This window comes from Myxocyprinus asiaticus, chromosome 49 (assembly GCF_019703515.2).
Source record: "Myxocyprinus asiaticus isolate MX2 ecotype Aquarium Trade chromosome 49, UBuf_Myxa_2, whole genome shotgun sequence".
Classification (NCBI taxonomy): Eukaryota; Metazoa; Chordata; class Actinopteri; order Cypriniformes; family Catostomidae; genus Myxocyprinus; species Myxocyprinus asiaticus.
Genome location: NC_059392.1, coordinates 2,025,525 through 2,038,915, shown reverse-complemented (window position 1 = coordinate 2,038,915; position 13,391 = coordinate 2,025,525). Strand labels below are relative to the sequence as shown.

The window sequence follows — 13,391 nt, the reverse complement described above, 5'->3', positions numbered from 1 at the left end:
AAAAAAACTACAAGAGATAATGAAAGTTACACTCCCGTCATGCAATGTTTACATCGAGAAAAGTTGAACGTTTACTGTAGCACACTCTGACGTAGGCATTCATTGACCAAAAAGTATTTCAGAAATCCAATGCTTTTGGAAATCCAATTGACTCTTTCCACATCATCGAAGCGCAACTTGAGCATTCCCTATTCGTCAAATGCTCTGTCAGAGCTTTCTCTGGTGTAGATGCCCTTACTTACATCCCACCAGCCGATGCATGACTCAATCTACTAACACGCCACATCCCTTCTTTCTTATTTCAACAATCCATCAACACTCTCCCTCCTTTTCTCCCTACAGGAAAAACAAGAGCCCCAAGAACAAGCAGCTCATTCCCAAGGTAAAGCTTGCTGGATTGATCCAACAGGGTAATGAATAGCGCCTATGGAATGTATTTGTCAGAAATTACGTATTACGTAATTATCGAAGATATTTTTCACCTAGTTGGACAGCGAGTTTTAGTATGCATGACACATCAGTGCACGTCATTCCATTGTCTTCATTGTCGTTGACCAAAATGAAATAACTTGCTCATAACTTGACATCACCTTGGTTGCATGCATTCAATTTCATTGTATTGCTGGACAGCACCTTTAACTTTAAGACATTTAACATTTGCACCACAGCTTTTCCCCATTTGTGAAAGTGTAAAGTATAGCCATGATTGTTTATGACTTTCCGTTACATGTGCTGTTCTGAGTAAATGTTTTGAAGACTCTTCGGCTGAAGCTCAGGCTGGAATAAGATTTTCCATGTTGTAATGTATCCAAGGCTTTCAGAAGCCAAGAGAAAGTATTTCTGTGTGTGAGAGACTCATTGTTTCCATTTTTGTGTGCTTTTTGGGGCAGAACTTGTTGGACTCTTGTTCGCTAAAGTTCGTAGTAGGCCTCCTTGACCGCACGACCAAGTCTCTGCTGCATCTACACAAGAAGAAACGTCCTCCCAGCATCAGTGCCCAGTTTCAAGTAAAACCAAAATTTGATTAAGCCTGGCTGTTCATGTCAAGTTTGGCATGACAAACGCTCTGTTCCAAAACCTAGTGAGATGACTATATAGCCAGCGTGTTAATACATCATAGGTGCGCTCTTGACAAAAAGGTTGTTCAAAAAGGTAGCCTACTCGATTATGCTGCTGCTTACCTTGGTTTCACCAAATTCTAAGGCAGTATCCTTCACGTAGACCGCAAGCCCATAATGCATTGCGCCAAGCGTAGTGAAAAAATAAATTAAAACTGTGTTGATTTAAATTGTGTGTTGAGTCTGCTGTGCGTCTATGATGCACAGAGTTGCTCCCAGTGTAGAGCGTTCCAAATCAGGTTCCGTTTCAGTTTGCATGCTGCCTTAGAAGGCAGCCACCTTTGTAGACATCAAGGCAGCTCACTAGGTTTTGGAACAGCTAAAAATTAAGTCAAGAAAATAATTTATTTTTGGATATTTTGAAGCACTAAAGTTCAAATGCTAAGAATATTAAGGACTCAAATGGATGTAGTGGGTAGAAGGCATCATGTGAATCTCTCTGCTGGTCTTAAGTACTATGATCTCTCTTTATCTTGTAGACGTCTCTAAGTAAACTGCTGGAGACACTGGGGAAGGCTGAACCGTTCTTCATCCGATGCCTCCGCTCTAATGCCGAGAAGGTACAAAACTGTGTCCTCATCCTCTTCACACTTTCCTGTCATTAAAATGTTATTTTACCCTAACCCCTTTATCACATGAGAATGTAGAAATTCTTCAACTAGATATTACAGTGAAATAATGTTTTGGAGACGTGTGCTGTTTTAAGTTGTTGTTCAAGACGGATATCTTTCTTTGTGTATTTGAAATTCAGAAGGAAATGTGTTTCGATGAGGCACTCATTGTGCAGCAGCTGCAGTACACAGGCATGTTGGAAACGGTGCGCATCAGGAGGTCAGGCTATGGAGCCAAATACACGTTTCAGGTAACAATTTGTTATGACCTATCCAGAGATTTACTCCACTGGTTGATGTTAATAAACTTATAGCTGGAATGGAATTTGTGATGTGCATCAGTAAGTTCTGGACTTACAATTTATTTTCCTAGCGGACTATAAAGGGACACAAGTCATATCTAAAGACTTGGGGTAGGCTGTTTTGATTTGGGGCAACCCCCTAAACACCACATAGCAACATTGTCACGGCGAGTTTTGAATGGACAAGCACCACTCTGTACCATTTTTATAAATGAAAAAACTCTTTTTACGTATGATAGGAATTTATTGAGCAGTTCCGTGTGTTGCTGCCAAAGAATGCTACATCCCTGGAGGACATTTCATCTCTGTTGCACAAGCTCGGCTTTGACAACACTACCTACCAGATTGGAAAAACCAAGGTCTGATTTCTCTTCTTTTTACCCCCAAAGTCTTTAATTGACTATCTGAAGTTGCCTCTTGACACTTGTTGCTCGTCTGGTTCAAATGTCTTATCTGCAGGTGTATCTGAAAGAACTTGAAAGGCAAAAGCTTCAAGACATCCTGCACAAAGATGTCATGCACAAAATCATTTTCTTGCAACGCTGGTTTCGAGCTAAAATGGAGAGGTGGGATTTCATTAGAATGAGAGAGGCAGCCATCTTGATCCAGGTATATCAGAAACTTTAATGCCTCATGGTTGGGCAACGTTAACGTTTTTTTTTTTTTGCATTTGTGTGACTTGTCTCTATAATGTTAAAGGCATATGTACTTGTGTAAGACATTTGATTGACCTTGTCTACAGCGCTCGTGGCACAGGTACCGCAGGGAGAAGTTGTACCAAGCGGCAGTTCTTATCCAGGCAGCATGGAGAGGTTCCAAACAGAGAGCTGAATATAGAAATGCACAAGCCTCCGTCACAAAGATACAGGCACTTGCAAGAGGCCAATCAGCTCGTAAACGGTAGGCCCTTATCAACATGAAAGCTAATTTGACCCTATATCTTTAATTCATGTTCCTGGTCTGGATAATTCTTACACTGCACATTATTCCAAAGAAACAAATGCTTTGTTATTAGTGTAATTTTTCATCAGAATGTAAAACTTGCTCTCAAAGACTTTTTGGTTGACAACGCCTTTGCCTTGTAGGCTTTTGGTTAAGATTAATAAAACTATTTAGACATTGTTTAAGGACAATAGGGCTGAGCAGGCTAAGCGGTAATGTTTTGTTCTGTTAAAATACATCGTATTAGAGATGTAAAATTGTTTGCAAATGCATTTTCATGTTGCCTTTTAAGGTATAAATGTAAAAAGTTTCTGTTGCAGTTTTTAAGAGCCAACCATCAGTGAGTTTTGAATTTGGTCTTGCTAGGTACCACTTCCTGAAGGAAGATAAGAGGAAGAGGGAGGAAGAGGAAGCTCGACAGAGGAAAGAGGAGGAAGAGGCAGCAATGCGCGCCAAGGAAGCTGAAGAGGAAGCAAGGCGAGCGAAAGAAGCCAAAGAGGAAGCCAGACGACTCAAAGAGGAAGAGGAAACAGCTAGAAGACAGAGAGAAGAGGCTGAGCGGCAAGCTGCAGAGAAGCGAGAAAAGATGGCACTACAACAACCAACAGTACTGGACAAGAAGCCTGAAAATGGGACTTTAGTGCTAGAGCACCAAGATAAGACTCCTGTGGACGTTGAAGTTGAAGATAAGGGCAGAGCCCATGTCCAGGTCTCAAAAGAGCAAAAAGATTTGGAAAAGATTCCTCAAGTTGAGGTTGGCCCTCATCCTGAGATAAAGGAACACCAGAAGCAATATGAGAACGAATCTTCTCCACAACCCAAAGAGGACGTTACACAAGCTAAACAAGCTGGACAGAACCAAACCAGACCACCTTCACTCTCCAAACTTCAAACATCCAGTCAAGAAAAACGCGAGCTAAGGCGGCAGCGTGGCCTAGAGCACAGCCAACGAGAGAGCCAACGGGCGGCTTCGGTGGCAAAAGATGATACTTCCTTCAAGAGCAAAACTCTTGAGAGTCCCGGTAAAGCAGAGGGCAAGTTGAAGGTGCGGGCCGACAGCAAAGAGTTGGATCAATACACGTTTGTCGCTTGGAAAGGGGAGAAGGTGAAGAGGGACACCAGAGATGTCCCACCAGAACATGTTCGGCCCTCAACCTTACCCTTGGATATACCACCTTCTGGACCTGGAAGAAATGGCCACAGTGACACAGCCATCATTGACCAAAGCAAACCTTCTCATGCCAATGAAGAGGCCAATAGGAGGAAAGAACCTTCTAGAAGCAACACTCAGCCTGAGAACCTTATAGCAGGACCACACAGTCTAGAGTACAAAGGCATCAAATCTCTCCAGTATGACTTTCTGTATTATCCTACCATACTTTCTTCTTCTCTGTACTTTCCTTCATAATTCTAATAATTTGTTCCCTTCTGATTTTCCCAACGTTCTCCAGGAATCGAGGAATCTCTATGTCACTAGATGATGTGTCCAGAATAGGTGCAGCATCACAGGTAACTTGAAGGAATACCTTGATTCTCTGCTTTGTAGTCTGGATTGATCCCAGTTGTTGGTTAAAGTAGTTAGTACTAGGCAACAGTCCGTTTAAGTTCCACTGCAAGCTTGCCATGAGGCTAAGTTCTCTCGAAACTGGAACTCAGTGCTAAGTTGCCTTGTTCAGCCAATCTACTGTTCGGGTTACACATATGTGGTGGTTTAGGTTTATAAATGTGATGTTCACTTGAGTTTATGTTTCTTTGGCTGATTCAGGGCAAAGCTCGTCAAAGACGCAGAAGGCTTGCCCTTGCACGTATCTGTTTGCCCATTAAAAATGTTGAAATGGAAGATGCAGATTACACGACATTTCCTTTATCCCCCATGACTCCACAGCAGGTGTTGTATTGCAGCCTGACATTAGATTCCAGGCAGGGAAGCTATGGTGTGTGGGCTGTTGGTGCATTAAACATTTGAAATTATGGAGGGGTTGCAGATATATTGAACTCATCCTCCACCGAGCTGGTGCAACCCTAAGGCCTTTAATCTGTTTGTTATCCTGAATAATCAATCTTGAACCCCGTAAACAAATAATGTCACATGTTCAAGGGATTTTAAAAGCTACAGGATAACACACAGGCTAAAGTCTGATAAGTCAGGTAATTTCAGACAGATTTCCTTAATATGAATTATTTTGGACTTTTCACTTTCCATATTGTTTCTCCTGCAAAAATCCATCTTTAGGTGCTGTAATTTTTAGGGTAACTAACAATCCTTAACCTTCTATATTTACCCAGTTTGGGATAATAAAGGGAAAGCTAATTTCACTGGGTCGTATTCACTTTCTAAATGTTGACTGTACAGGAGGAAGGAATATATGTCTTTGTGCCACTCCTATCTAATCGACTGAAACAGTTGCATTACTGTATACTTGATAAGTAAGTGGTTCTTAGCTGGTGAGTCATGGACCAAAAATGAGTCGCCGGTCTGTTCTGATTGGGTTGTGGACTGAAGAGAAAAAAATGCTAGATGCAGATAATACAATTCAACCACATAATCATGACTAATTAGTATAGCAATACAAATAGGCTTATCACCTTTTAAAGGGATGTTAAAACACTTTCCATCTCTTTTGTTATATTTTTAATTGTCAATCATTGACTGCTGAGAGCAATAAACCTGTATTAATTCGGGAGACATTTAGAAACTAAAATGGTCAATTTCTATATTCATCCCCAGAATTTTTGTTTAGTTTTTAAGTATAAACAATTTTGGTATTGCTTTGGTTTCCACTTAATGTCCGGTGTAAAATCTAAGTCCTGAATCAAAACCAGTTGAGAACCATTGTACTAGACTGTGCTGTACACACTTCAGTATTCAGACATTTGTTGCGTTGATGAATGTTGGTGCAGACACAGTCCCGTAACGAGGTCAGTCCTGATGGAGCAAAGGTCAGCAGCCTGAAGGAGAGCAGCCACGGACAGCACGATGTATTGCCAGTCCAACCATCGACCCCAGAGAGGTACGGTACTACCTACCAATATTAAGGCTTGTTTTATGCCTTAGCCTTATCTGAAGATTGTCTCTCTCTCAAAGAGCTTTTTGACTCATCCAACATTCTGAACCCAAATACAGTACATATTCGTATCTCTAGTAGAAGGCAGTCACACAGGAAATGTAACTCACAGGGCTCATGGGAAAATGCGGCCCCTGGCGTACATCATCAGTGCTCATACATCTGACTACTGATATAGGTTCCTCACTCCCTTATATAGATGCAATGCATCTGCTGTGGGAGAAGAGAGATTCCTGAAATTCCATAGTCTGTGCAAAGTTATGCGCTCAATGAGTGTTTTGATAGAGGCATACCTTGTCTAATAAGACCTCCCATCATGCAGCTCTTCTTTATTGCCATTGGACTCCTATTATTTATATCCAAAACATATTTTACAGTTAATCAGCCTGGCTTCATACGTACAAGTCTGATAAGTGTTCAGTTACTTGTCAAATCTAGACTGGACTACTGTAACGCTCTCATTGCAGGCCTCCCTGCATGCGCAATTAGGCCCCTGCAAATGATCCAGAATGCAGCAGCATGACTGGTCTTCATGAACCAAAGAGAGTGCATGTTACACCACTCCTTGTCTCTCTTCAATGGCTGCCTGTTGATGCATGTATCATATTTAAGGCTCTGATGCTGGCATACAGAACAGTCACTGGGTCTGCTCCAGCATACCTAAAATCATTTCTGCAGAGCTGCGTTCCCACCAGAATCCTGCGGTCGGCTAATGACCAGTGTCTTGATGTACCAACACAGAGGCACCAAAACACTTCCCCAGACTTTCGGTTTCACTGTACCTTGTTGGTGGAATGACCTTCCCAACTCCATCCGTGAAGCAGACTCACTCTCTGTCTTCAAAAAACGGCTAAACAGCTATCTTTTCCATGAGCATATAACCATGTACTCATAAATATAAATATATATATATATATATATATATATATATATATATATATATATATATATATATATATATATATTTGGTGTCTCAAACAGAGGGTTTGAGACACCAAAATTGGCACTAGGGATATTGCGACTGACCCTCGTTAGTCAAATTCTGCAACTTTTTACTGTATGGTTCTAAAGCCTGCCATAGACTCTCAGTCTAAAGAATAATAATGAGAGTTCAATCATTTTTAATGCTACATTTTGGTTCATTAGGACAACAGGGTTCTTCAGAAAGATCCTTAAGAAGCGGCCACATAAAGAAGCTCAAACCCCAGAAGATGGAGACTTCATGCTGGCTTCAGTTTTGGATGAAAGAGAAGGTAGCAGTCCTTCATCCATTATATTCACTTTAGAAATTTACATGACACTTCCAGGTCTGGAAATATAATTCCCTAATATTTCCAGGTTTGTCATGACCGTGGAAACATTGATCATTCATATCAACATAACTTTATTCATTCTTTCTAAAATTCTTTTACACAGCCGTCTCTCAATCATGCTCGCATCATCCTAAGCCTCATGCTGTCCGGCTGGGTCAGACACCCAGCATCATGATCAGTCACTCAGCGCCTCGCGCCTCCGAACAGTGGAACGCCTCATTGAACCGCATCATCACCAATGCCAATGAGCTACGCCACCTCGATGAGTTCCTGGGCAATCAGGTCTGAATGCTGAAGAATAGATATGACTTTTAGTGGTTTATTGAATCATTGAAGAAGAATAAAAACTGTTAAAGAATCCATGAAATCCAAATTGGAGTTTTGTAGCTTTTAGTCCATTTCTATTAGCTTTGAGGTCATCTTTATGCTTGTGTACTTCTAAAAGTTTGCAAAATTAGCTTTCAGCAGATAAACATATTTTATATTTACAGTCTTGCTCTTCTGGGAAAATGGACCCATTTGTCCATCAAATGTCCAAAAGAAAAGCTAATTTGCTTGTACATTATGAAAACCAACATCCACCGACTACCAATAGCAAGTAGCGAATCATGCTTCATGACTGTGACTAAAATAAAGCCTTTTGGCTATTTAAAAATAACCCTAACCTAACCCTGTCAACAAAGGAAAGAAAACGGTGCTCATCAGGTCATTTCTTGGGGTCTTTTAAGATGTGTTAATTGCGTTTAGAATACTTGGAAAATACAACAGGTTCTGGATCCTCTCAGACTCATTCTTTCTCTTGCGTTGTAGGTAAATGACCTGCGCTCACGTGGAAAGCAGCTGTCAGGAACGGAGCACATCTTCATCACTGCGACCATGCAGTTCAGAGAAATCATCAAGGGAATGTATTCAATCTCTGTGAGTAGAGCTTTTATAATCCACATGCTGTAAAACTACTGCTTACAATACTCTCTCACTAGAGTATAGCCCACATACTCAAACACTGTCCTAACCAGGTGCATTGCAACAGGTTTCCAGCATCATGTCATTTTTCTGTCCTCGCTGAACATTAAACAATTTACAATGCAACAAAATAAGAGCCATTTGGAACGAAACGCGACACAACATTTATTATCATGTTCAACAACAAACTCCCACATTTCTTCATTTGTCTGTTTATCATTTGCAAATATTGCGTGCATGATTTGCAACATTAATTAATGTTATTTGCCTAGCAACTGCAAAGCAATGTAAAAAAAACACTCAGTTGCACCTTAGCAACTGCCTTTAGCTCTGTCACCCACAGCACCATAGCCACAGCTCATAATACCTGATCAGCTGCACAGCACTCATTATAGCAACTTTATAGCAAAGCCCTAGCAACCACTCACAGCACCCTAACATTGTGGTCATGAGATTTGCACGGGCGAACTCCACTCACATTTATTTCTTCCCTCACCAACCTACAGAAACCTCAGACTGGTTATAAGGCATTGATGAACTGTTATCAGAAAAAAGTGATAATTTTGGCTGGAGAGAAGCAGAAGGGCGAAGTGCCGCTGGTGGTCAATCTGTTCCAGTCCGTTCTAGATGGATTCATCAGAGCAGAGATCAAGAAAGAAGAGGCCGAACCAACCAAGGTGAAAGTTCACACATCACCTATGAACCTCAGGATTTTCACCATCTGTTTCTATATTTTATTTTGATGAATGTTACTATTGTTGACAACTTCAGTGCTTGCAAACATCATGACTTACCTTGGGTCAAATGTGTTGCAGCCCCCCAAAAGTCGAAAGATGAGACGGAAGAAGGATAAGAGCGTAAGTATTTCTGTTGGTAACATAACCATCCTCTCAGACCAACACTGACTAAGCATTTTGAGGAAATTGAAATATTTTGTCTGGATTTAGTTGGAGAATCCATTGGATCACGTGTTTACACACTACCAAGTGAACATCATGCAGTCGTGCGATCAGTGCACGTCCTATATTTGGGGCATGGAGAAGGCCTACATGTGCAGCTGTGGGTTTGTAATACGTCCCTTATGATTGGCCTCTATTTTGTCTGAGGGCACCATGTGACTCTCTCTTGTTGTTTCAGATTGCAAAATGGTTTGTCATAAGAAGTGCATCTGTAAAATCGTAATAGGCTGTTCAAATTTCTGCACCAAGAAGGTAAGAGTCGAAATTGTTACGGATTGGTGGAAATGTTTAAGAGACTTACTTAATGGTCGTGACCACCAAGGGTTGACCTTTGTGTGCTAGAGTGAAGATGACCCTGGATCACAACACTTCGGAGTGCGAGTGTGTCACCTGGTCAGCGACAGGACCCCCGTGCCATTAGTGCTGGAGATAATGCTGGAACACGTGGAGATGAATGGCCTTTACACGGAGGGCATTTACAGGAAGTCCGGCTCAGCAAACCGCATGAAGGAGCTACATCAGCTACTGGAAGCAGGTGAGGCATTATTGGTGTTTTTGGATCTCAAATGCACGGTTAAAAAAAATGTATGGAGACTGAAGACCACATGTACTAGCTAGACTTTTGACTGTTGGCATAGTCCAATTCTTTCGTCCACTTTGCAGCTTACTGATTACAGTACCATGGCTCTTGGCGGTTCTAGGAGCACCAGCACGTTTATGCCTGTTGGTTTTTGTCAACAGCTCACTTTATCTCATTGCTTAATGGCTTGTGTAGGCCCAGAGAATGTGTGTTTGGAGGATTACCCCATCCATGCGGTCACAGGCCTGGTCAAACAGTGGCTCAGGGAGCTTCCTGAACCTCTCATGACCTTCATGCACTACAATGACTTCCTCCATGCCATAGGTCAGTCCCAATTGCACCATTCCACTGACCTTATACTGCTACAGTTTACACTTTGTAATGCATTTGTTTTCGATTACAGAACTGCCTGAGAAACAAGAGCAATTACACGCCATTTACAAAGTTTTAGAGCAGCTTCCAATGGCAAACTTTAACACCTTGGAGAGACTTGTTTTCCATCTTGTAAGGTATAGACAAGTTCATGCCAATACATAATGCAGCAGAGTACTACAGTGACGCAGCAGCCAGGTGTTAATGCTCAGGTTGTGTTTCAGGGTTGCAAAGGAGGAGAAGAGCAATCGAATGACGCCAAACTCTCTGGCCATCGTTTTTGCCCCCTGTATCCTCCGCTGTCCAGACAGTGCCGACCCCCTCATGAGCATGAAGGATGTTGCCAAAACAACCACGTGAGTCTCTACAGAGGAATTTTCTGTGGCCACGTTCACACTGCAGCCGTTCTTAGGGCTTAATCCTGTTCTGTTCACACAGAGTTCAGTTATTTGACTCTTGTATTTCTCAAACAAACAGATGATAATTTAGGTATATACTGTATGCAGTTATCAGTTCCAAAACATTGCAGTGTGTGCGTGGCCTGTGATAAATAAAATGTAGAATGTGTTGTTAACAAGAATGTAAAGAAAACAGTCTAAAGACAGAATCTTTCTTCAGTTGTGTGGAGATGCTACTTAACGAACAGATCCGGAGATACAACGAGAAAATAGAAGAGATCGAACAGCTGGAATATGCGGAGGCACTGGCAGTCAATCAACTTAAGCTTAAAAGACAAAACACGGTAAACTTCAAAGCCTCGACTTGCCTGCTCTCTAGCAGAAATTGTAATTACTGGTTTGTTTTCAGACATCTGTGAAAAATGTCCATGTTCTTTTTCCCCCAACAATCCTACAGTTCGTAACCACAGGCACCTCAAGAGAGTAACTTTCGCAATGCTGTTTTGCTTCTCGTTTTATGTGTTTGTAGTGCTGGCATTTACCTCTCAGGTTTATCTCTCCTTACAAAGAAGTGTCGGTACGTATGTCACTGTGGTTTTGCAAAGTCCAGTAGTTTGGCATGTTCCTGTAGTGTGCATGCAGTGTAGAACTCGAGCCCCAACTAACTCTCAACTCACTGCATGTGTGTTAGTGTCCTTATAGAGTTGTAGACGCTAACAAGGGTGTCGGTGGATGTTAGCTCTTGGTGTAGATGTGTTCTGGTTTTGGGTGGTTATTGTAGAGGATGGCATGAATTTCAAAACAATGTTAAAAAAAAAAACATGTGCAGAATTATAAGTAAAAGGTGCATTTGTTGTGATGTTATGCGATTTTAATTAAGTTAAAAGAATGTCCAGAATCAGTATGAGGTTTTTTTTTTTAATTATTGGATTTTAAACATCTTTTATAGGTTTTTAGTTGTTTTATGTATTATACTTTGACCTGATTTCGCCATGAAAATGGCCATAGACATCAGCATACAGTTTTGACTGATAACCTTTGTATTTTTAAATGTTTGATTTGTGCAAAGCTTTGAAACTCATGCCATGAAAGCTTCCATACTTAAAATCGAATTTTGTAAACCTGCCAGTCAACATGAGATCAAAATTACCCTATTTACTTTTCTTATTGATTCATTAGTGCATGTTATTCCAAACAAAAAACATTTTGTCTTCGTAATTTTTCATCAAAATGCAAATCTCCACCACTGACATGGCTTTCTTTTTCGGCTAACGTCACCTAGGCCATGCAAGCTATTGGTTAATGTTAACTAATAGCCATTTAGGTATTGTTTTAGAAGTGGGTACCGGAAGAGTTTCAGTCCAATGCACACTGTCAGGTCTGGTATTCTGGTATAGAACGCCTAATTTTCACCATCCAATCAATTCCCAATATATAAAATAAAGTCCCGCTCTCATTGATTATCCTGAAATACGGCACATCAAATTCCAGAAGTAAAACGGGTTGATAATGCTTCTTCATGTTGACATCAAATGTAAATGGGAAAAATGAACATTCATCTAAGTGGTTTATATTCACAAGGAAATTCTCTCTTCCTCAAAACTGTTATGCTAACCTCTATGAAACTTCACTAGCATTGTTCCTCTGCACAAGGCATGTTGTGTCTGATGAAGAATTGCAAGATCCCTCATTTCTTCATATACTTACCAAACGCCAGTGTCCTGCAGTTCTTGTATGAAGGAAGGCATTTAATGATGTAAGGAGAGCTGGTGTTGATACTATGTTCTTGAGATGAGTAAATGTTGGGGTTTGTTTGGACTGTAGGTCCACGAGAAGCCATCTTCCGACCTTTGTGCCGTACCTGAGAACGAAACCCTTGATTCGGACACTGAAGCCGAGCGAAGCCTGGTGGAGCGGATCAAATCCATCAAGCAGGAAAAGTATGTAGCCGTAGCTTCTTGGATATACTGTTCAAAAAACGTTAGAACTGACGAGTAGTCTTCAAACTTAGCACAAATCTGGCCAAGTTTTGCATTGCGACTGTTTTTTAATGTTTCAGAGAAGATCTGGCCTGCAGGCTGCCTGAACTAGAACAGCCCGGTTCCGACCAGGAGAACCTTGACTCGGAAGCGTCAATCAGCTCTGAAAGCCTGTTGGATGAACGAGTGGTCTGTTCGGACACGGAAGGTCAGTATTAAGGTACAGACTCCCTCCGTTTTGGACCTTCTTTTCTCTTTCTTCTGCAGTAGTCACCCATGTGTGGGTCCTGTTGTGTGTGGTGCAGGTCTGGACAAGATGCTCCTGGTGCATTTAAAGAGGGTGGCGGTGCCATCCATTCTGTAGCAGGTTGTTATTCATTTAACCCGTGTGCGTGTTCATGACAGTGCATGAGTTTGCTTAAGTTATGTGCATGGTTGCAGTCAGGGCTCGACATTAACCTTTTCCAGGTCTTTCAGACAAGTAAAGAAGAGGGTATACTTCGTTTCTCCGCATGCCATTCTGTCTTGTGCACGGTTGTGTACTCAGCATTTCAAAGTATACTCTTAAGTAGTCAACAGCAGGCACATGTGCTAAAGGCACAGACTGTCCACGTGTTTAGAACAACTAGGATGCACACAAACCATACGTGTGAACTGTGCTGTTGGAATTTCCATCGCACACTGTGCACAAGATGTACCCACACACGGAAAACCGAAGTATACTTAGGCCTTAAAACTTATTTACTTGTCCAAAAGCTTCAATCACTTGTCCAAAAACGTTTAATTATA

At 41.4% G+C, this 13,391-nt stretch overlaps 1 protein-coding gene across 13 annotated transcripts in view; it reads left to right on the top strand.

Moving 5' to 3' along the window:
- LOC127438126 (unconventional myosin-IXb-like) overlaps positions 1–13,391 on the top strand; it is a 57,177-nt gene that overhangs the window by 39,871 nt on the left and 3,915 nt on the right. For 5 of the 13 annotated variants that reach the window (XM_051693428.1, XM_051693424.1, XM_051693425.1 and 2 more), the window contains 25 exons: positions 343–382; positions 891–1,007; positions 1,598–1,678; positions 1,870–1,980; positions 2,271–2,390; positions 2,491–2,640; positions 2,774–2,931; positions 3,340–4,323; positions 4,425–4,482; positions 5,875–5,984; positions 7,185–7,291; positions 7,455–7,633; positions 8,162–8,269; positions 8,821–8,991; positions 9,130–9,171; positions 9,262–9,373; positions 9,452–9,525; positions 9,616–9,808; positions 10,049–10,177; positions 10,257–10,362; positions 10,450–10,581; positions 10,844–10,967; positions 11,153–11,200; positions 12,448–12,563; positions 12,683–12,810. In XM_051693428.1, the coding sequence (XP_051549388.1) occupies positions 343–382; positions 891–1,007; positions 1,598–1,678; positions 1,870–1,980; positions 2,271–2,390; positions 2,491–2,640; positions 2,774–2,931; positions 3,340–4,323; positions 4,425–4,482; positions 5,875–5,984; positions 7,185–7,291; positions 7,455–7,633; positions 8,162–8,269; positions 8,821–8,991; positions 9,130–9,171; positions 9,262–9,373; positions 9,452–9,525; positions 9,616–9,808; positions 10,049–10,177; positions 10,257–10,362; positions 10,450–10,581; positions 10,844–10,967; positions 11,153–11,200; positions 12,448–12,563; positions 12,683–12,810 (3,698 nt within the window). Of the gene's footprint in view, positions 1–342; positions 383–890; positions 1,008–1,597; positions 1,679–1,869; positions 1,981–2,270; positions 2,391–2,490; positions 2,641–2,773; positions 2,932–3,339; positions 4,324–4,424; positions 4,483–5,874; positions 5,985–7,184; positions 7,292–7,454; positions 7,634–8,161; positions 8,270–8,820; positions 8,992–9,129; positions 9,172–9,261; positions 9,374–9,451; positions 9,526–9,615; positions 9,809–10,048; positions 10,178–10,256; positions 10,363–10,449; positions 10,582–10,843; positions 10,968–11,152; positions 11,201–12,447; positions 12,564–12,682; positions 12,823–12,907; positions 12,971–13,391 lie in introns of those variants that run through there. The other 8 variants (XM_051693430.1, XM_051693429.1, XM_051693432.1 and 5 more) reach the window with 6 other exon arrangements.